Below are 23,036 nucleotides of genomic sequence, written 5' to 3' on the forward strand. Positions count from 1 at the left end.
CCTTTCCACAGACATCATCATGAGGAAATCTGGATTACAACAGAATCTATTTATATGTAGCTGGAAACTGGTTATCAAATCAAATAAAGTTATCAAAGTAACTGATTATCAAATCAAATCCCATTCTTTATCTGAAGTAGATTTTTAACAAGATTCGTTTGCAGGGAGGAATTACATCAATATCAATTCAAATAAATTACTCAACAGGTCAGCTTTGTATGGAATCCTAAATGGATGCAATGTTAGAAATGGGTAGCCACACAGAAAAGGAATGTGTTATTTTCAAGAACACACAAAGTTTGTCCATTTTATTTGTATTTAATAGCCAGTTCATTTGCTCACACAAAACATATTGGTTTGAAGGAAAAAAACATCTAAAATGACGAGCTCCAAAGATCCATTATTTTCTCACACAAACTGCTAACACCAAATGACCAGCAATTGTTCATTCTTTGGGTTGTTTGCCAGGCTTGCAACAAAGAAAATGTAAAAGCTACTGCCTCAATATAGAGATTTGGGTCTACTTTTGCTGTAAGGCTAAGCATCTGTAGCTCCCATTTAAATCATCTGAGAATAGTGACAAATCAGACGACAGAAAATTTTGCAAGAATCAAATCACAACAGCTTACAGTCAATTTGAAGGATATTGGATCCCATGATTCAAATTTGGGAAAAAAATAACACTGAGATACACAGCAGGTCACAAAATTGCATTGGTGGGATAAAGTCAGTTACAAAATAAAACTAGATCATATGAACAACTAGCTAAAAACAAAAAAAACAGGGCACTTGGTGAAGTCAAGTTTCTCAAGTCAAGGACAAGGAAGACACCTTTTTAATTAGCACTGACAATCTCCCAACTCTATCTATTCAGTTGTTCTAAAGAACCATTATATTGAAAATGATATCAAGAACTCCATTTTCTCAGTAGATCTCTCTCTGGCCTTGAGTAGAACAAACTCTACTACCTGACAGGATGCTTGGCTGCTGCAAACATCATAGTTGAGCAAATACCACATTTCTGCAAATCCTCCCCAGATACAATTCATTCTACATAACTTCTACCTACCTACATATACATAACGGCATAGAAAACAGAATCACAGGCTAATGAATCATGTTAATACATCCTCCTCCCACAGTCTTTGTGCAAGAGAAGTACAAAACCAAGAAGAAAACAGAGTTTATATTGTGCAAACAATAATTCAAACCCACATGCTCCCTCTATTTATATTATCCTTATTTAGGGGTTGTGAAATGTCATATACTTTTATATTCACAGTCTTTTCTCCTAATCACTACCAGAGTAGCAGAAATGGTGCATGGCAGGATTTGTCTTGCCACATAATGGTCAAGAAGTTCTGTTTCAGGAACAGAGGCATTCATTGAGTTCCCTTGTCTCCCCCTTCCGTTGTGGGAGCACAATACCCTCAGAAATGGTGCTGCCTTTGAGTCCACACTGCTTCATACTCCTACCACAAGCTGTCAGCCAGTGTAGAGAAGAATTAACAAGAGCTGTTAATGGGGTGATTTCTGACTGAGCCATGGAACCCTTACTTGGGAGATGCATCAGAGGGCTGTATCAAAGCACCCACTGAAACCATGGCTCTCCCCTTCTCTAGAGGGGTGCCTTTTTCCAGGGCAGAGCTACTTTTCACATCAAAGAACTAATACAGGCCTATATTGAATGTTTCAATTTAGATTTCAACTGGGTTACAAGATACAGCTTAACTAGAATGGAATAAGTTCATGGTCTCTGCTGATTTCTTTATCAAACACGTTATAGATGTTATCAAAAGAAAAGAGAAACAACATTAGAAAATAGCAGCTATGACACCTAAACAAAATTACTGTATAACCTTAATGAAACTGCTCATTTAACTTAGCCTAAGAATTTACTCCAGGACATGAATAGAGATGTACAACAAAACATATACAGCACTGTGTTTTGTAACCCTGTGCAAATAATCTAAGTTAAACATTATATTAAGATTCAATTTACAAAGGGCCAATGAACAATTAATAGGGGTTTTAATAAATCAATAATCAACTGCTAATCAAGTCCAACAAGCTACTTCTAACCATCTACAGTACTTTCTACTAATGTATTTATAATTTTCTATAACACATACTAAAACTTTCTATAATGCAATTATAAACTCTTATCAATCATCTATTCATCCTTTATTAACTATATTTGGAATCTTTATATGATATGCAGCTAACTTCATACTACTTTCTCCCAATATCCCAGGACATATACATTATTAGGTTTTTCATGTTTTTATTTAAAATTTAGCTTCGGGAGCATTCTTAGTCATGAAGTTACAAATACCTAATATAGTTAACCCAAATACAGAAGACAATAAAGATGAAGGAAAGGTGGTGGGGAGGATCACACAGTACAGTTTACATTCTTCAGACAGAATCACTTTGACTATTTCTGTTATAACTGATGATGCTATGACAAGTAAAATCATGAAATGAAAAATGGAGTCTGCTAAAAATGAAAGCAAGAATGTTCTCTTCTTTTTAGGAAAAAAAGAATCATAAATAAATAAACATAAAATATTTATGTTCCAAAACCCATTAGTATCATCAGGAGGAGATATACAACTATTCTTTGGGTCCACACACTATAACTCCTTAGCTTACCTGCATATCATCAAAGTACTTGGCAAACCCTACTGAGCATGTCAAATACAGGGAACAGTACATATTACATTTCTGTCTCTGTTTCTGCCAGCCGGTATGTTTTTCTCTTAGCCCAAGCCTTGGCTATTCCCAACACCTGCTTTTTATGGAATTCAAGTAGGCAATGCATTGTTTAACCAAGTTCATCAGGGACTTATAATGCTTCTCCATTTTCAGAGACTGTGCCTTCATCTTTGTTCTCTTGCATATGATTTTCACTGTCCTGCATCTCCTCTTCCGCCGCCTCCTCATCTCCAAAAGTTTGTTCTTGCATTGTAGTAAAAGTAAGTGATCTGGCAGCAACCTGTGCAGCTAGACCAGATGTAAAGTTGAAATCTGTTGATATATGGAGCTGAGCCAGCCTATGTTTGATGGAGGATTGTAATGCATCTCTCAGAGGTGTCTGTGAAGTCTCCAGTCCATCCACAATGGGTAGTATGGATTCTTCACCTTCACCTTCACATTGATAACATGTTCTTTTTTCAGCCACTGGAGATGCACCTTCCCCAGGAGCAATGTCTTTGTTTTCGACCATTACTGGATCTTCAAACAAATATTCAGTCCTCCTTTTCTCAGTGGCATGTGGTTTTGCATTTGAGTCTCTTTCTTCAGAATCATCACTACCTTGGATGCCATCCTGTTTTCCTATATCTGAATTCACAGGTGATTCCAAATTATTTATGGGTTCCACTGGTTCTACAGGAGACAACGGTTTCACCGCAGCTTAAAAAGGGGAAAAAAAATTAAAAGATAACTAAAAGTAACCTGTCACACACAATTCAACTATTTGTGTTTTATGTGTAAAATCTGTGTTTTCTGACCAGAATGCTGAAGACGCAATGTGATGGCTTCTAGTATGGACTACCCTTTAAATATCACAAGATGCATGTAAAAATGGCCTTGCATAGAGATGATATATGTTATGGAAGTTACAAGCAAAATCAGTTGCTGCACTGCACACAAATTTGAACTTTCTTCCATAAACAGCAGGTATCTAATTAAGATAACTATACATAATAAAAAGGATCTCATATGCAGTAACTTATTTTATACATCACAACATATAAATAAGACATGTATCCATACAGAAGGGTAAGTTGTTCATGCAAATAAACATGGTTTAATTTATCCTTTCTTGATGTTAGTAGCAACAGTGATTCCCATTGCCAGCAATGGGATGCTTGCCAGAAAGTCTCTCCACCCAGTGTTAGGTGTTAGTACAACACGATACAATCACTTCTTGAAGAACAGGCATCTTTCTTTTTAACAAAACGATAGTGTCCATTTCCAAGAAACAGATCCCTAAACTGCAGTAGCTCCATTAGAGTAGCAGCACGAACATACATAAGAGCAGCAACAGCAGGTCCCCTTGTGGCATTTCCCTTCCTAATTCCATTCTGACTTTACCCCTGTAAGCAGAGATGAAAATAACTCTGGAAAATACACAAACTTTTCATGGGAAACACATTTAAGGTAGTAAGTTTTATGGTGCATTTTATCTTGGTAATAATTATTTTAGGTAGCTGAACATGGCAGTGTCAGTAGGTCAGTTACATCAGTTATTTTTATTAAATATACTGGAATACTGTTTTAGGAATTGCATTGCTCTTTTCCACTTTTTTTTTTTTAAACACATCACAGTACTCAACCAAACCAAACAAATCTCACAGGTCAATTGTTCTAATGGAATAGTCTTTCATTATTTTTAAATTAATTTCTGTATATTTCTGACCATTTCCTTCTGGAGGCAGGTTATGCAAATTTCTTTCTCCATGGAAGCACTTTAAGACTTAATTTTGGTGCTTAAATTCCCAAAGAATACTTCCAAAACTGGAAAAGAATGGAAAGATAACTAGAAAAGGATATTCTACTTTATAGACAGTCAAGTACCTGAGGCAATATAGAATTGGTCTATTTTCCCAGAATGTTCCTGTTCCAACACAGAACTAATTATTAGAAAATAGCAAATGTAGAAGAACAGATGGAAAGAGACAGAAAAAAACCTCCAAATTCCAGAAAATCCCAAAATAAAACAATTAAAACCCCTCAAAAATAAAACCATCAAACACTCAAAACAACTATGCAGTAATTGACAACAACCAATAGTAATTGCATATGAATTCAGCTAAAACACAAGTACTATAGTTTCTCACATACAACACTCCCCAGAATGTGATACACATCTTGTTTTTGACAGGCAATATGAAGGGAAAAAAAGCTTTCCTTTTAGAAAGTGAGTGAGTAGGAACAGCTAGGTTGCTGAGCCTGCTCATTGTTCTGCTCCCTGTGGATCATATACAGATTTTACTTTTGGTTTCACTAGTAAGCTCTTACCCTATTTCTCACACTTTGCACTCCAGCTGCTGTTTTTTGGGGGAAAAAGTGCATGTTATATGCAAGATGCTTCTTTGTTGTTCTGAGTGCTTACTGGTTTTGTTTTTGGGGAGAAATCTTACATATCCAGAACTGTGAGGCCACAAAAATTAGTATCATCTGTCACAAGGTACCACTTGACCACTCTTGGACTCCTCGATATGTAGGAATGATACTAAGCCACACATCTGCATCAAGACACTTGTGGAGAAGACAAAAAGTAAAGATAGTGTCCTAAACAACATATGTAGGGAATTTACAAACTCAAAGTGAGGATCCAGCCCATCCATGCTAAAAGCCACTGCACTCACACTTTTCTGTTCCATAGCTGAATCTGCCTTTCTGGTGCCGAAAAGATTGGCTTATGCAAAGATGGTGGACTCTGGGCTGAATGATCACTGCCACTGCATTACAGGATAGCTAAAATCAACAAATAAGAACATCCTGGATGGCTTACTGGAATTACTTCTTCAGACATCAGGAAAGTGGTCACAAAGAAAATGGAATGATCATGGCGGGTCAAAGACATAAGACATCTAGTCTAGGGTGACACTGCAGTTATCAGCTCCCTGAAAACTCAGAAAAGCTTTCTAGCTGCTATGGAATTGCTTTAAAAAAGTTACTAATGGTTGAATGATTTGAATTATGGTATACAATATTCAACACACTTAACAAAGATATCACAGTGCATGAAGGCATCAATGAATGCCTCCCTACAGGGCTGACTGACTACATCATCTTTGAACAAAAATCATGTAAAAGACAACATGAGAAAGTGGGGATAACTCTAACAATCTAGACATGTGTTGACTATGGTGAAATATAGATCATAGAACATCTATTGGCCTGCTGGCTCCTGGAGGAACCATGCACCATGGAAAACCTTGCCAAAACTACAAACCAGGCCATACTATGTGGCTGATACTGGACATATCTATAACTGGTGGCAAGACATGAGAAGTAGCAGTAGTCATAATTAGCAGGTTGAATATTTTATTGTTTGGACAGAATATAAACAAAAGAGATGGGCACTGGAAGGAGGTGACTCTGTACCATTTGATGAATGAAACTCAACCCAAACAGAGAAGCCTCTGTTTCTCTAGCCCACAGTAATGCTATGGGAGCGAATGTAGACACCACAAGGACTGTTTAAAAAATGTCCAGTCTAGGATTCCTTAGTAGTTGTGTCAGATCATTTCTATTTTTTTTATAATTAAGCACAGACTATGAAAAGAGCACAAGACTTTTAAAATTGGTGGACTGGCCAAGTTTGCTGATGACACCAAACTCTGGGTCAAAGCATCCACACCTTAGGATAGGAGGGTTATCCAGGCAGATCTTGACAGGCTCGGGAAATGGGCGGACAAGAACCTGATGGTGTTTAACACTGAAAAATGCAAGGTTCTCCACCTAGGGAGGAAAAACCTGCAGCTTCCTTATAGGCTCGGCAGTGCTATGATGGTTAGCACTACAGATGAAAGGGACTTGGGGGTCATGACTGACCACAAGATGAACATGAGCCTTCAATATGATGCTGCGGCTACTAAAGCAAGCAAAATGCTGGCTTGTATCCATAGATGCTTCTCAAGCATAGGATGTCATTCTCCCCATGTACTCGGCCCTGGTGAGGCCACAGCTGGAGTACTGTGTCCAGTTTTGGACCCCACAATTCAAAAAGGATGTGGAGAAGCTTGAGAGAGTCCAGAGAAGAGCCAAGTGCATGATCAGAGGTCAAGAAAACAGACCTTACTACAACAGGCTGAGAGCCATGGGGCTCTTTAGCCTGGAAAAGTGCAGGTTCAGGGGTGATCTGGTGGCCACCTATAAGTTTATCGGGGGTGACCACCAGTACCTGAGGGAATGTTTGTTCACCAGAGTGCCCCAAGGGATGACAAGGTCGAATGGTTATAAACTACTGCAAGACCATTTCAGGCTGGACATAAGGAAGAATTTCTTTACTGTCTGAGCCCCCAAAGTCTGAAACAGCCTGCCACCAGAGGTGGTTCAAGCACCTACATTGAACACCTTCAAGAGTAAGTTAGATGCTTATCTTGCTGGGATCCTATGACCTCAGCTGACTTCCTGCCCTTCAGGTGGGGGGCTGGACTTGATGATCTTCCGAGGTCCCTTCCAGCCCTAATGTCTATGAAATCTATGAAAATAGGATTGTTTTGTCTCAGGAGAATTTGAGAGCTCTTACTAGTAAGTCAAAAATGGTTTAGGGCAAAAGAAAGGAAGAAGGTCAAACATAGAGAACAAAGGAGCATGGTAAAATTCCAGTTAGCTATTGGTATTCAAGAGCTAATAAAAAATGTTTGACTACTGTAGAAGTAAGAGACACGATTAACTTCTGAAGTGTTCTGATAACAAATCATTTAAGGGCTAAAAAACTGGATCAGTGAGGAATTGTAATTGAGCTGCATAGGGCACACATCTAGAAGAAATGCTATAATGACAGAGGAAAGACCTCAAGAGAATAAAAGTTTTTTGGCCTTGGATCATTAAAGCAATATTCCTCACATTTTTCAGATTCTTGAGGGTTTTCTAGATGGTAGGAACAGCTCTATTACATAAGGGAATAGATCGAAGACTGTTGTTATCTGTCAGCATGCAGGATGTTAAGCTTACCTGAGTTCTAAAAAAATTTTGAATTAGTCTGATTATACAATGACTTCTGAAGGTCCTCAGAGAATGGGAAGCAGCAGGTCCTCTCACTGACATACGTGGAAACACAATGGGTAAATTGAATTTCTGGGCGAAAATGAGGCAAGGAAAATGACTTTTACTGAGCCTGTCTGAGGACTCCCATAATCCCAACCAGCTGAATGAAAACATCTGTTGCACCATACTGAAGAAGCTCTGTTTCTGGATGAATTGCAATGTAAATGGGGACAGACCAACCTGAAGGAGGTCCCAAGTTGAGAATATGTTGTTGAAAATTACAGGATGCAGCTGCTTTTTCCTCTGGTTGTGGAATGCTCTGCTGAGTCAGTCTATCTGTTTTCAGCTTTCCCTGGAAAAAACTGGGACAACAGACCTTCCCCTTCACCACTTTATAAAAAATGTTTAGAATCTCCATCTTGTGTGCCATCCTACTGGTTTACATTAGAAAGCAGATGTCCAACTGTTACAGTCTACCTGAACCACTACATTAAAAGTGAAAGGGAGAAGGTTTGAGTGGTAGGCTCAGTGGGCATTTATACATGTTCTCTGGAGCTGCTCTAATTAAAGTGCCTGGAGCATCTCATGCATCAGTATCCCCATGCTGGAAAGTGGCGGCAGGGATCCTTTAACTAAAGCTCATTGAACAAGCTTTACTTAAAGTGCCCATGCTGTCATTTTTCAGTGCACAGACACTAATACACGAGATGCTGGAGTCTGCTGGAGCATAGTAATTACCACGTTCCAGCAGACTTGAGTCTGCTCCAATGTGCTGTAATTACAGCTAAGGGAGTGAACATGTGTATAGGCATCAAATGACATTACTTCAAGCTGGCCAGTAATCAGACTGAATTCACCTCTAGACCTCTCTGCAGGACCTGACAGGTTCATGCAAATGTGTCATCAATGTAAGTCGTATCTGTTGCTATTCTAGTCTAGGGCATATGCAGTACAGGATCTCCTGATTCCTCTTCTTTTGCAAAGAGCACTATCCCTACAACCTTTAGGCTCAAGCTAGAAATGTGATCATCTTAGAAACCCAGACTTCCCCATGTTTTTTCTCTAAATGGAGAGATACTATCCATCTCAGAGACAATCTATGGTAATGGGCCTACCAAGGAGATTATGAGAACCACTAGAAGCAGAGCTAAAGTGAATGTGAGAACCAAACCACGAGATGTCACATGAGGCATCAGAGGAAGCACAGAAGAAGAGACTGCTCTTAAAGACAGTCTGCGGACTTTTTATATCTTAGTTTTTGCACTCAACTAAGGTTGTAGCTTGATGGATTTAAGAAAGAGAAATAGGCTGTGACTCTCACACATTTTATGGCTTTGAAAACAGACTGAAGTCTCATAGCTGAGTTTGCTTTATTACTTTATGTGCTTGTCCACTCAGTCCTTTACGGAGGCAATCCAAGGGTCCCTCCATTTCTGGCTAGCATGGAAGCAGAGGCAGCCACATGAAATATACAGTCAAACATTGGTTGCTTTTGGATATTATATGGTTTGTGGCAGATGTGGCTTTCTTCTGCACTAAACAGGATCATCCGAAGGTTTGGAACAGACTGCCGCTGGAGGCGGTTCAAGCACCCACTTTGAACACCTTCAAGACACATTTGGATGCTTATCGTGCTGGGATCCTATGATCCCTGCTGACTTCCTGCCCCTGGGGCAGGGGGCTGGACTTGATGATCCTCCAGGGTCCCTTCCAGCCCAAATGTCTATGAAATCTATGAAACTGGCAGTCTTTCACACAAACTTTTGAACAGGGAAGCCAGTTTCCCTAGACTTCTTTGCCCCTAAAAAAAAAAAAATAAATCACTCCTAAGAGATATGGGCCTTCACATTAGACTTTTCACAGTATCCGTGTCCATGATGTGAAAGTGTAATTTTTCGGATTTTACCTTCTTCTAAAAGAGACCTCCTTAGTGTTACAGATGCATGTTTTCTGTATTTTTATAGTGCTTTTACTTGGTATTCTTTTATGAAGGGGAAAGAGTGGGAGAGGTTGACAGGGGGAAAAAGGGAACAAGAAATAAAAATGTTTCCTATGAAGACAGAGAGAAACTGCACCAAGTTGCTGGTTTTCTTGCTGAAGCTAAGGATATGGTGTATTAAACCTGCCTCATAGATGTCATCTGTTCAGAGAAATTTGCATGCATCTGCCTCCAGAAGTGTGCTCTCCAGAATGAGAGAGGAACAAGATAGGACAATCTTTCTGCCTACAAAATGAGTTGGGTTTTATATATATAAGGCTTAGTCCGTCTGTCTGTGTATTTGTCTGTTGTGAGGGAGCGGGGCCTAGGGGCGGCCGTGAACTCCCTAGCGCCCCCTACCGTCATGTTAGGGTGAACGTAGCACCCTCAGAATCTCGCCCGCCACGACTTTGATGACCAATAAGTAATATGGGAGGCTGCCTGTTTCCCTAGTGGACGGTACTGGTGTTCCTGTCCCTACTCCAGAATGGGGTATCTATATGTGTCCCGCCTTAAGGGCTATGCGTGCCTCCAAACCTCCCCCTCAGCATGCCCCAAGCCTCGCAGCTGTTCTGGGGGATGTTTGTATGGTCCCTTGCCCCTCGGGTGCCCTCGTTCTCTCTCTCGGGCCCCTGGGCTCCTCGCCCACCTGGCGCCCCCTTGGGCCGGGCTCCTATCTCCAGCCCGCTCCCTGCGCCGTGGGCCTGTCTCACTCGCATTCCGCCAATCGCTGGCGCCCCCTGGGTCCGGCTCGCTAGCGCTGCCTAATACCGGCGCCCCCTGGGCCGGGTTCTCACCGGCATCCAGCTAATCGCCAGCTCCCCCTTGGGTCTAGATCGTTACTGCCGCCCTCTCTACCGGCGCCCTCGGGCCGGCTCGCTCCCGCCGCCCTCTCTACCGGCGCCCTCGGGCCGGCTCGCTCCCGCCGCCCTCTCTACCGGCGCCCTCGGGCCGGCTCGCTCCCGCCGCCCTCTCTACCGGCGCCCTCGGGCCGGCTCGCTCCCGCCGCCCTCTCTACCGGCGCCCTCGGGCCGGCTCGCTCCCGCCGCCCTCTCTACCGGCGCCCTCGGGCCGGCTCGCTCCCGCCGCCCTCTCTACCGGCGCCCTCGGGCCGGCTCGCTCCCGCCGCCCTCTCTACCGGCGCCCTCGGGCCGGCTCGCTCCCGCCGCCCTCTCTACCGGCGCCCTCGGGCCGGCTCGCTCCCGCCGCCCTCTCTACCGGCGCCCTCGGGCCGGCTCGCTCCCGCCGCCCTCTCTACCGGCGCCCTCGGGCCGGCTCGCTCCCGCCGCCCTCTCTACCGGCGCCCTCGGGCCGGCTCGCTCCCGCCGCCCTCTCTACCGGCGCCCTCGGGCCGGCTCGCTCCCGCCGCCCTCTCTACCGGCGCCCTCGGGCCGGCTCGCTCCCGCCGCCCTCTCTACCGGCGCCCTCGGGCCGGCTCGCTCCCGCCGCCCTCTCTACCGGCGCCCTCGGGCCGGCTCGCTCCCGCCGCCCTCTCTACCGGCGCCCTCGGGCCGGCTCGCTCCCGCCGCCCTCTCTACCGGCGCCCTCGGGCCGGCTCGCTCCCGCCGCCCTCTCTACCGGAGCCCTCGGGCCGGCTCGCTCCCGCCGCCCTCTCTACCGGAGCCCTCGGGCCGGCTCGCTCCCGCCGCCCTCTCTACCGGCGCCCTCGGGCCGGCTCGCTCCCGCCGCCCTCTCTACCGGCGCCCTCGGGCCGGCGCTATCGCTGCCCTAGTCTCGGCGCCATTGGGTGGCTCGCTTTCGCTGCTTGTTCTGCCCCGCTCTGGGGCCTTGCCCTCCCTAGGGCTGACACCGTGCGCCCCGCGCTCTGTCTCTGCCCAGTTCTGGGGCCTTGCCCTCTCTAGGGCCGACACCGCGTGCCTCGCGCTCTGTCTCTGCCCCGCTCTGGGGCCTTGCCCTCCCTAGGGCTGACACCGCGCGCCTCGCGCTGTCTCTGCCCCGCTCTGGGGCCTTGCCCTCTCTAGGGCCGACACTGCGCGCCTCGCGCTCTGTCTCTGCCCCGCTCTGGGGCCTTGCCCTCTCTAGGGCCGACACCTAGCGCCGCGCGCTCTGTTTCTGCCCCGCTCTGGGGCCTTGCCCTCTCTAGGGCCGACGCCTAGCGCCGCACGCTCTGTCTCTGCCCCACTCTGGGGCCTTGCCCTCTCTAGGGCTGACACCTAGCGTGCCTCGTGCTAGGGGCACAGGCGCTCGCCGCCGTGCCTGTCCCCTTGACCCTTCTCTGGGTCCGTTTGCCCAACTGGGCAAATGCCGCCCTTATGGGCTGGGGTCTGCAACCCCTCATACCGCGCCTCCCTGGTGCAATACGGTGCCTCTTCGGCACTGACAGTAGTGCCCTGCTGGCCACTGTGCCCCTACTGGGCACTGGGAACCCCCAAGCTGTTGGGGAGCCCCCGTGAGGCCTCCTCACTCCCCTACAGCCTCACCCGGTCCTCCGGTGCAAACTGTAACATAACCTCAAGCCATCTGGCTGCAACATAAACACAGAGGCTCCGTATGCCTAACCATAACTCCAAGCCCCGCCAGGGCTCTCAGTCCTACCTCCCTTCAGGGTGATCCTGTTCCCCGCATCATCGCAGCCTGTGAGTGTGGTAAGGCTGCGACCACTAACTCAGGCCACTCAGCTCAGCCGCCGAGCTCCTGCTCCTGCAGCAGCCAGAAGGGAACTGTGAATCAGGCTCCGGCCTAAGCTGTTTATAAAGGCCTGGCCCTGCCCCCTTCTGGCCATGTGACCCGCCTGGTCGCCCTGATAACCAGCACCTGAGCTGCCCAGGTGATTGGCAGCTCTGCCAATCACCCTCACAGTCACGGGGCATTTCCGTGACTCCGTGACATCTGTATGTGAGTGTGTCGGTCTGTCCGTAACACTTTTGGCCAACTGTCCATGTGCCACCAAGAGGGCAGCTGGCAATTGGCTCCATGAGCCCAAGTTTGAGCTGCTGCCTCCCTGCCTGAGGGCAAAGCGTGGGGTCAGGGTGGTGGTGCCCACCGCCTCCCCCCCCCCCGAACAGCTGACAGGGAGGAGAAGGTGGCAGGCAGGGAGGGAGGGAGGGGAACAGGGTGGGGAGAGGCAAAGGGGTACTCACAGGGGCATCTGTTGTCAGAGCCAGGCGGTGGGGAGGGAGGGAAGTGGGGAGAGGAAGGGGTTCATGGTGGCAGCACCCCCCCGCCACCCAACCCTGACATCAGCCAGCAGGGAGTGGAAGATGGTGGGGAGGAGCAGCAGGGGGAAGCCCTGGTGTGAGGCAGAGGCAGGCGGGGGAGGGAGCCCCCACACCAGAGGCTGGAGGACACAGCGGTGGCAGTGGAGGAAGTCTTTAGATGGCCGGCCCAAAAAGGTGAGCAAGGGCAAGGGGGGGCCATGTGAACACTCGTGAAATCTGTCATTCTTGATGGGCAGTTAGCGTGTGTGTGTGTGTATTATAATACGTGTGTGTGTGTGTGTGTGTGTGTGTGTGTGTGTGTGTGTATTATAATATTATATACTATAATGTTTGTGTATTATATATACAAAATGCATATTAAAGAAACCCAACTCATTTAATATATATATTCTCTCTCACTTTTATGGGAACCAATACCCACCAGTATATATTTTCTGTTTTAGAATTTTACTGGGACTTAAATTTATGGAAAAGTACATGAAGGTCTAGCCTTTCATTTTAATCTACAGATCTCTGTGAATCGGGGTAAAATTCCAAAGGATTATTTTAACCAATAAAAATAATTTTTCATTAACAAAGATGTACAACTTTTACAATTTGCTCTCCACCTCAAGCACAGATTTGGTGATGAGCAATGAAAGAAAGTCAGCTTGGGCTGCATACTTCATTTGGTGACAGATCTCTCTATGCTATGCTTAAAACCATCTATGGGCCAACAATCAAATTCTTAGCATGCTGAAGTAAATAGCCTTGTTCTCATCTCAGAGTTTCTTTGGTTCTTTAATCAGGAAGTGTAATGATGCTAAAAAGCCACACAGGAAGATGGAGAGTAGCAAATTTAGAGTCATAGAGTAGCAAATAAAGTCACTGGGAAGGCTTTGGCTTCCATGACCACAGTCTGCTCTTTGGTGAGAGAGGCAGCGAGCTGCTGGGAAGGGACGGCCTCCACCTCTCTCCGCTGGAGAGGAGGCTCTTCTCAGCCAGACTGGCTGACCTGCTCCACCGGGCTTTAAGCTAAGCTTGCCAGGGGATGGGGGGGGACTACTGCCACTGCTAGCCCACTGAGCAACCCTTGCAAAGCAGCAGGTCAAGTCATTTGAGGGAGCCCACCCCTGCCCCAGCCCTGGAACTATCTGTAGGCAAGGCCAGGGCCCCAAGGGGACACTTGCATGCCTATACACAAATGCCAGGAGCTTGGGGAATAAACAGGAGGAACTTGTCCTCCTGCTAAATGCAAATAACTATGATGTCATAGGGATAACAGAGAGCTGGTGGGACTCCATCCATGACTGGACCACGGGTATAGACAGCTATACCCTGTACAGGAGGGATCAAGTAGACCAACGTGGTGGAGGTATAGCTCTCTATGCCAAGGAAAGCTACGCATCCCTGCAAGCCGACATTGGCACCCACAGTGGGTGACTTGAGACCCCCTGGGTTAAAATCCGTGGGGAACACGGCACAGGGGATACTATAGTGGGAGTCTTCTACAGACCCCCTACCCAGGGTCAAGACCTTGACCAGGAGTTTGCCAGGGAATTACCCAAGGCCACGCACTCCCAGTGCATGATTGTCATGGGAGACTTTAACTACCCAGACATCTCGTGGGAGCAGTGCTCAGTCAAATCCAAGCGGTCACAAAACTTTCTCTCGTGTGTGGATGACCTCTATCTAATGCAGGAAGTCTACGGGCCGACGACAGGTAAGATGCTGCTTGACCTCATTCTGGCAACCAGGAATGACCTAATCAGCGACCTAATGATGGAAGGGAAGGTGGGTGACAGTGACCATGAGCTGATCACCTTCACCATCTGCTGTAAAGCTGGCAAGTCAGTCAGTAAGACAGAAGTCCTCGACTTCAGGAAAGCTGACTTTGACAAGCTAAGGAGGCTTGTCAGCGAGGTCCTAAAAGGCCACAACCCAAACAGGAGGGGAGTTCAGGACGAGTGGTTGCTCCTCAAGGGAGCAATCCTGGATGCGCAAGCAAAGTTCATCCCGTCTCAGAGGAAAGGCAACAAAAGGGCACAGCAGCCCCATTGGCTCTCCAGGGAACTGGTGGACCTCCTGCATCTTAAAAGGAAGACCTACAAAGAATGGAGGACTGGAACCACCACCAAGGAAGAATACTCTGCTCTGGTACAGACCTGCAGAGAGCAAACCAGGAAAGCCAAGGCTGCGATGGAACTCCAGCTAGGTACAAATATCAAGGACAATAAAAAGTCCTTTTTTAGATATGTGGGGAGCAGGAGGAAAAACAGGGGCAATGTTGGACCCCTGCTAAACCAGATGGGACAACTGACAACTGACACCCATGAAAAAGGAAACTTGCTTAATGGGTACTTTGCATCAGTTTTTCCACCAGTCCCATGGGACGCCCCTGCCCACTGTGGCTCAGGGTGGCCCGAGTGAGGGAGATTCCTTGCCTTCCATCAAAGCTGACTACGTGAAGGAACACCTAGACAGGCTGGACACCTTCAAGTCAACCAGTCCTGACGGTTTATATCCACGGGTATTCAAGGACCTGGCAAGCATCATAGCTCAGCCCCTGGCACATATCTTTGAGAACTCCTGGTGCTCTGGTGAAGTGTCCAAAGACTGGAAAAAGGCCAATGTGGTACCTATCTTCAAAAAAGGGAGGAAAGTGGATGCGACAAACTACAGGCCCATCAGCCTGACCTCTATCCTGGGGAAGGTCTTGGAAAAGATTAAAGAGGCCATCCTTAACAGACTAGTTGATGGCAATATCCTGAGGGATACTCAGCACGGGTTTGTTGTGGGTAGGTCTTGCTTGACCAATCCCATTTCCTTTTACGACCAGGTGACCTATATCCCCTGGACAAGGGGGAAGAGATTGATGTCGTATATCTTCACTTCAAAAAAGCCTTCGATCTGGTATCCCATGATCGCCTTTTGGCAAAACTGGCTAACTGTGGCCTTGACCTCACTGCGATCTGCTGGCTGGGGAACGGGCTCCGCAGCAGGAGCCAGAGGGTGGTGGTTGAATGGAAGTCAATCGTCTTGGTGCACGGTCACCAATGGGGTCCCTCGAGGCCTATACTATTTAACATCCTCATCAATCATGTGGACATTGGTGTCAGAAGCGGGCTGGCCAAGCTTGCTGATGACACCAAATTCTGGGGTAAAGCATCTACACCTGAGGATAGGAGGGTGATCCAGGCAGAACTTGACAGGCTCATGAAAGGGCATATGAGAACCTGATGGTATTCAACACTGAAAAATGCACGGTTCTCCACCTAGGGAGGAAAAACCTGCAGCATCCTTATAGGCTCGGCAGTGCTATAGTGGTTAGCACTACAGATGAAAGGGACTTGGGGGTCATGATTGACCACAAGATGAACATGAGCCTTCAATGTGATGCTGCAGATAATAAAGCAAGCAAAACGCTGGCTTGCATCCATAGATGCTTCTCAAGCAAATCCCAGGATGTCATTCTCCCCTTATGATGAGAGGCTGAGAGCCATGGGACTCTTTAGCCTGGAAAAGTGCAGGCTCAGGGGTGATCTGGTGGCCACCTATAAATTTATCAGGGGTGTTCATCAGGATCTGGGGGAATGTCTGTTCACCAGAGTGCCCCAAGGGATGACAAGATCAAACGGTCACAAACTCCACCATGACCGATTCAGGCTGGACGTATAGAAGAACTTCTTTACTGTCTGAGCCCCCAAGGTTTGGAATAGACTGCCGCCAGAGGCAGTTCAAGCACCCACTTTGAGCACCTTGAAGACACATTTGGATGCTTATGTTGCTGGGATCCTATGATCCCTGCTGACTTCTTGCCCCTGGGGCAAGGGGCTAGACTCGATGATCCTCTGGGGTCCTTTCCAGCCTGAATGTCTATGAAATCTATCTATCAAAGGCTCTACTACAGTTGAACACAGTTTGCATTCTAGCAACACAGTCAGAAGTTGACTGCAAATAGACATACACCCTTCCTTCGAGTGCCATTAATTTACCAAGAATAATGCTTACCATGGTCACTAAATAGCAGCTGCTTCCATTTTTGCCTTTCTGCCTCTGAAGCCTTAAAACCCAACACAGATTTCAGTTCTTGTAATACTCTTTTAGACTCTTCCCTCTCATGTCTTTGTCTCTCCCTCTCTTCCTGGGAAAAGCAGTAAAAGTCATCTGTTCTGTATTCACTGTCCATATCTGTATCTTCAACATATGCTTCCAATTCCTGGAGGAAAAAGAATAAAGTTTTTTTTTTCACCTGAAGAGTCCCCATGGCCTAGTTCTAAGAGTTGCTGTACAATCTTTAGCTTCCAGATGAGGTCGTGCTAGACAAGTCTAATCTGCTTCTGCAGTATTTCCAAGGTAGCACTCTGCTTATCTGCTCCTGCTATCCCAAACTCAGAAATGAGGTACAGAAGATGTCCTGAGAGCACCCCCTGGAGCCACTCCCAGGCATGCTGGAGACAAACATCCTGAGACCAGATGCAGGGGTGCACTCAGAATGGTTTTACAGCCTCATTTCTGGGTTTAGTGGAGCAGGAGTGGATGGGTGGGCTGCGCTTTGCTCCAGTGCTCTCAAGAACCCTGTGTATGCAAAACAGTCATGTCTTTAAGGTGAAAGAAAACAACCCAAAATTGGTTTTGGTAAAGCATAACTTAATTGTCCCAAAGTGAAGAGATTATATAAACCCTCTAAGACTACTTAGGACAGGGCTGTCCAACTTCTGGGTGGCCAGGGGCTGCATGCTATGCAAGCTGCAAATCAAGGGCTGGTGGGGCCCTAAGCTAGGGGTTCCCAACCTTTCTATACCACGGCCCAGCAAATTGTGGACTGGAAGCGGCTGCAGCCCGGCAAACTGTGGACCACCACATGAAGGCCCATGGCTGGAATTTCCAGCTGGAACACAGGTAAAGATACCTCCACCCCGCAGCGGGAGGGGGTGTGCCCAAACCTCAATTGCAGCTGCTGCAGGCCCTGTGGGAGGAGTCACAGCCTCTCTGGCCAGCTCTGCAGAGCCCCAGTTTGCCGGTCCGTGGTCACTTCCGCTTAGAGGCCCCAAGCTGAAGTTTTCTTAGCTTATGCCTAAATCCAGCCCTGTGCAGATCTAAGGGATGTATGCTGTGCGGGCTACTTGCCATGTGTGTAGCTGCTCCCTGACGTGTGTTGTACAGGCGGAATGGCTGTCCCTGCTGCACATGCAATGTAGGCAGCTTGATCTCCTCCCTGAGATCCCTCACACAATTCTGCTCTGCCCCAGAAGCCAGAAGAGGGAGCTGGAGCCTGGAGATCCCAGCCACTGAAGCAGCAGGAGCAATGGGGGGAGTGGTGGCCAGGAAGGAGCCAGCATGTTAACTTCTATTGGCTGTATGTGGCCTGTGGCCCACCAGTTGGACAGCTATGACTTGGGGTAGAACAAATAAGAATCCTTTATCACTTTCCTTTTCTTTGGTTGCCTTTATTTGTTTCCTGGCTGGCACATGAAGCAGCTAGATTCCAAATGAATTTCTTTGTTAAGTTCTTTGTTCTGGGGCAGGGAGTTCCAGCATATATTTCAATACTAGTTCTATTCACCGCATATGCTGATGGAATCTCTCACAAGTCCACTTAAGAAATGTATCATTAGCTGCCCACCATGCCTGCCTTATTGAGTAAGGTAAGATCAGTGCCTGAGCAGCTGAAAATGAAATGGACAAGAAAAACATCAGTACTAAGAAAACCCCATACATAATATTTTGAAAGCTTCTATTTATTCTTACCTGCTCTTCAGGGACTGGGTCTTTGTCCTCTATGTGCAGGGTTGACTGTAGTAAAGGTAGCATGGTACAGTGTGTGTTATCAAAAGATACTTCAGGTTTACCTTGAGGAAATAAATAAAGATGGATGAAGTGCTGAAATGAATAAGCAACTGAACTTCAGCAGTTCAGTGTGGTACTGCTTGCTGCAGAATAACTCAAATGCAACTTAAACAAAAAACACACTTTTACTTTTCTGAGCAACTTATAAGAACTAGCTTACTAAAAGTTTGACGATACCTTTCAAGAATGATTAGGAACTTGGCAGACATTTTACATTACTTTACATTAAGTTCAGAGCATTGGGGGGTTTGCCACGTTTTTTTTTTCCAGTTATCCAAATCATAAGAATTGACAAAGTTTGAAATGAAATACATGTAGAGGTTAACAAGAATTTCTTCTATATCCTTTATATTTGGAATGCTTGCCCAATAGGAGTGCTGGTCCAAAGCAGATGACACTCCTTAGATGTGCCCACAGTTCTGCACTTAATGTATTACCACTGCACAGGTATGCAGAATGCACTTTTACAAATACAGTGAGATTCTTTTGCACTTGAATACATCAATTAATGTGTTTAACTTGACTTATGACAGTCAGTAGAAAGAAAAATACATTTTCACGTTAACTTCAATTCACTGCATTTCCTCTAGCAATGGGATTGGAGTAAATTTGGGGCCTAGACATTCTAAAGATGAACGGAATAGAAATGCCTACGATAGCAGAATTAATTTATAGAAGTGGCCACTGTGGTAAATCATAAGGCCTTTTTGTCCCACAACTAATCATGTTCTCTTGAAAAAAAATAATTACATTCCTATTCCTTTAAGTTTAGAAGATAACCTGAAGAGTGAGATGCGATTTTCGCCCCAAGAGATGACAAAATAGAATGGCCACAAACTCCACCATGACCGTTTCAGGCTGGACATAAGGAAGAACTTCTTTACTGCCTGAACCACCAAGATTTGGAATAGACTGCCGACAGAGGTGGTTCAATGACCTACTTTGAATGCCTTCAAGAGACACTTGGATGTTTATCTTGCTGGGATCCTATGAGTCCTGCAGACTTCCTGCCCCTGGGGCAGACAGCTGGACTCAAAAGATCTTCTGAGGTCCCTTCCAGTCCTAATGTCTATGAAATTTGTGAATGTAATCAATGTAATTCCAACCTCCTGAGTCTGCAGTGTGGACCAAGAGAACTAAGATGACAGCTGGTTTTTTTCATGTCAATGGGAAGCTATTGCTGAAGTTTAACGCATGACAACATAAATGACAACAGTGTTAGCTACTTCATTGCTGATCAGTTTAGAAAGAAATTATGCTAAATGCTTATGCCAAAAAACCCTGAAAATGCTTCTTGTACCTCTTCAAGCACCAAAAGCTGCTGCTACCATCTAGCAGGCCACGGTCAATCCTTTGGATCTTGGCGTACATGTAAGAGGTCTAGTCAGGTCCCTGATAAACCTGCTTGTACCAAGTCCTGTGATCATCACACCAAGACCTTCAACACATATGCCAAGGAAAGAGTATGGAGGAGTGGAGACTGCCCAAGATGTACCATCCCCTCTTATGACCACTGACACAGAATCCAAAGGCCAGACTGAGTCCAGATAGTCAGTGCCTCAATAGCTGTAGCTTCTGCCAGAGAGCAACAGATGAGAACCGCTGCTGACTGCCTAATGCCTAAGCAAGGGCAGACTTCTGTCAGAGTGATGCCTGTTAGCCTTTTTCCAACCAAGGAGTACTCACAAGACAGTGGGGGCTAGGGTTGATGCTACTACCATCTAGTCAGTTGCTAAAAGCATCAATTTGTTCCCTGGACCTCTTATGTGATATAGTAACACATTCTCAGTTTATATGATGAAGTTAGCTGTCCCCTACAAAAGTTTATGCTTCTCTAAATCAGCTAGCCTCTAAAGCCCTTGGCAAGTGTTACAACTGTTAATCATGCAATAAACTGTAACATGTCACAATGTTAAAACAATATACCACCTGATAACAAAGCTGAAAAAATGGTGATCCAGCCTCAAAGATGCTATTTGTAAAATATACACCATCTTTGCAGCTTGTTTGTATCACACTTTAATTTGAACTTGTGGCAGGTTATTAAGATGACAGTGCTTAAGCAGATCCTCCAGCATCCCAGGATGGACTGCTCCCTGCCCCTTCCCCCACTTTCTGCAAGGGACATAATTCTGCTGCCACAGACCACAGCGGCAAGAGATGTCTTGACTCACCCCCTTCCTCCCTTTCTCCAACCAGCTTTCAAGACTGCTTCTTTAAGAAGCCATTTAGCACCTCTCCATGAAAGCCAGAGTGTAAACAAACATTCAAGTAACATATCTAACTTGTCTGACAGGTAAGAGATGGGAAAAAGCACCTCATGAGGTTGCTGGAGAGTTCAAGCCCTGGGGTTCCTGCCCTTCACTGCTTGCACTTTTCATAGATCTCCTAGACCTGCACAAGGGCCAGGTGAGCAGCTCCTTCCCGCAGAAGGAACCTAGCTGACTTCTCAATCTCAGCACAGCTAAAGGCATGGATGATAGCCCCTGTCAGCAGCTCTCCAGCTCCACTTGCTGGAGAGAGCTGACAGAGCAAATTCCTAAGGCACATCTTCCTCTCTGGATAACTTACCTTGTGAATGTGAAGCAGGGCACATGGCACAATGTTTCCAGTGAGTGATATTACCAGTTGCTTGATGGAAAGGACATTTGTCAGGGGCACAGGGTGCCATCCTGCCTTGCCTTCTGCCTGATTTTGGATTAACATGGCTAACTACTTCTCTAAATTTATAAATCTATATGCTGAAAAACTAAAACTGTGGGTGGGGCATAAAACCAAATAGGAATATGCATCAACAAACAGCAGTGGTCACTGTACCTGCTGTATAATATAGCTTTGTAGCCAATTTATTTAAAAAATGTAGGGGTTAAATTTTATTTTTAAACTGCTACAGTTGCTGAATTTCCTGTCTGATGGATTAAAACATTGCAAAATCCAGGAAGTTAACAGCAAAGCATTATGGTCTTGCTTATAAATACCTAAAACAGATGTATATATCTGCAAGAATCCAGAGAAACAAAGTTCATGCAGTGCCTTAGCTAACCCTAAATAAGCTATTCCATCTTGTACAAGGAAAAGCAGATGATTGGAGGTCCAGAATGTGAAGACTCAAGTACTGAATCTGTTGTATAAGAAAGGGATATGGGGAGAGAGCAGTCCATTAAAAGGTTTAGAACAAGCTTTAGAGTAAGAATAAGCCCATGAGTTTCAATGAATCAATCACTGTGATATATTTTAGTAGAAATGAATTTTCCTGCGGGTAATAAAAAACCACTTCCTCTCCTGACAGTATCGGTGATTAATAGAACTAGTCCTATAAAAAGACCAGCAGAAATGATCAGAGAAGAAGCTGGAGAATTTTTGTAATAATTATCACACAAGATAACTTACATTGGCATCAGCATCCATACAGAGCTGATAAGAATACATATGATGACTGATATTCAATCAGACAGGTTTAACAACAGACACATTGATGAGAAGGATAAAACTTAGTAGGTACCATATACAAGTATAGGAAATATAGTATGTATTTAGGACAGGAAACATCTAGTCAGTTCAACGATATCTAGCAAGGGCCGATTAACTGAATATCCTCCGCACACAAGCTGATGCATCTGCACTTTTGAACTAAAACGTCTTCAATGTGTTTTAGTTCGAAAGTGCGCTGCTGCCATTTTTTCAGTGCTGACATGCATTTCATTATTTATACACATAAAAGTGCTGCAAGCAAGCATGTATATAAATGCCCTTATTTACAAACCTCTGACTGCCCCCCACCTGCACAGATGTGGCTTGTCACTAGAGAGCTGGTGAGAAGGGTCAGAATTAGAAGCTGTAGCTGTGAGTTGCCACTAGAGGGCTGGTGAGCCAGGACAAGCTTCTGTCTCTGCTCTATGGAGGAGAGGGAAGGCAGGAGGAGATCCTGGGATACTGGAGGACTTCAACTTAGGCAGCACATCTGTAGGGAATAGCCACACCTTAATGAAACAGGAGTTGGGTGGTAGGGATCAGAGATAATCCTGCTCTGGTGTGGTGTAACTTTGAGCTGCATAATAGCCAGGGACAGACATTCAAAAAGCCTGAGCCTGAATTGATTCAATCTTTGCAAGTTATTGTAACTTGGTTAGGCTTAACTGGTTTGTAACTGGACACATGCCTGCAGTGGCTCGAGCTAGAAGCCGGGGGTGCTAGAGCAACCCCACTGAGCTGAAGGGGCCATGACTAGGCCCCGGTAGGACATTCTGATTAGAAAGGTCTGCCTGCACCATCCCAGGCTTTTCCTCACTCACTGCTCAAGGAGTGGGAGTGTTGCCAGCCCC

General features: G+C 45.8%; 1 protein-coding gene across 2 annotated transcripts in view; it reads right to left on the minus strand.

Annotated features, from left to right (window-relative positions):
- Nucleotides 1-276: 276 nt before the first annotated feature.
- The window catches only part of VEZT (vezatin, adherens junctions transmembrane protein), a 107,613-nt gene continuing 84,853 nt past the window's right edge, over nt 277-23,036 (minus strand). For both annotated transcript variants that reach the window (XM_090042889.1, XM_090042888.1), the window contains exons 10-12: nt 18,616-18,716; nt 16,876-17,083; nt 277-3,417 (exon numbers count right to left, since the gene is read on the minus strand). In XM_090042889.1, coding sequence (XP_089899015.1) covers nt 2,849-3,417; nt 16,876-17,083; nt 18,616-18,716 — 878 coding nt within the window. In that variant the 3' untranslated portion in view covers nt 277-2,848. The remainder of the gene's footprint in view (nt 3,418-16,875; nt 17,084-18,615; nt 18,717-23,036) is intronic.

The sequence above is a fragment of the Crocodylus siamensis genome, chromosome 4, assembly GCF_052110815.1.
Source record: "Crocodylus siamensis isolate JL-2025a chromosome 4, ASM5211081v1, whole genome shotgun sequence".
Taxonomy (NCBI): domain Eukaryota; kingdom Metazoa; phylum Chordata; order Crocodylia; family Crocodylidae; genus Crocodylus; species Crocodylus siamensis.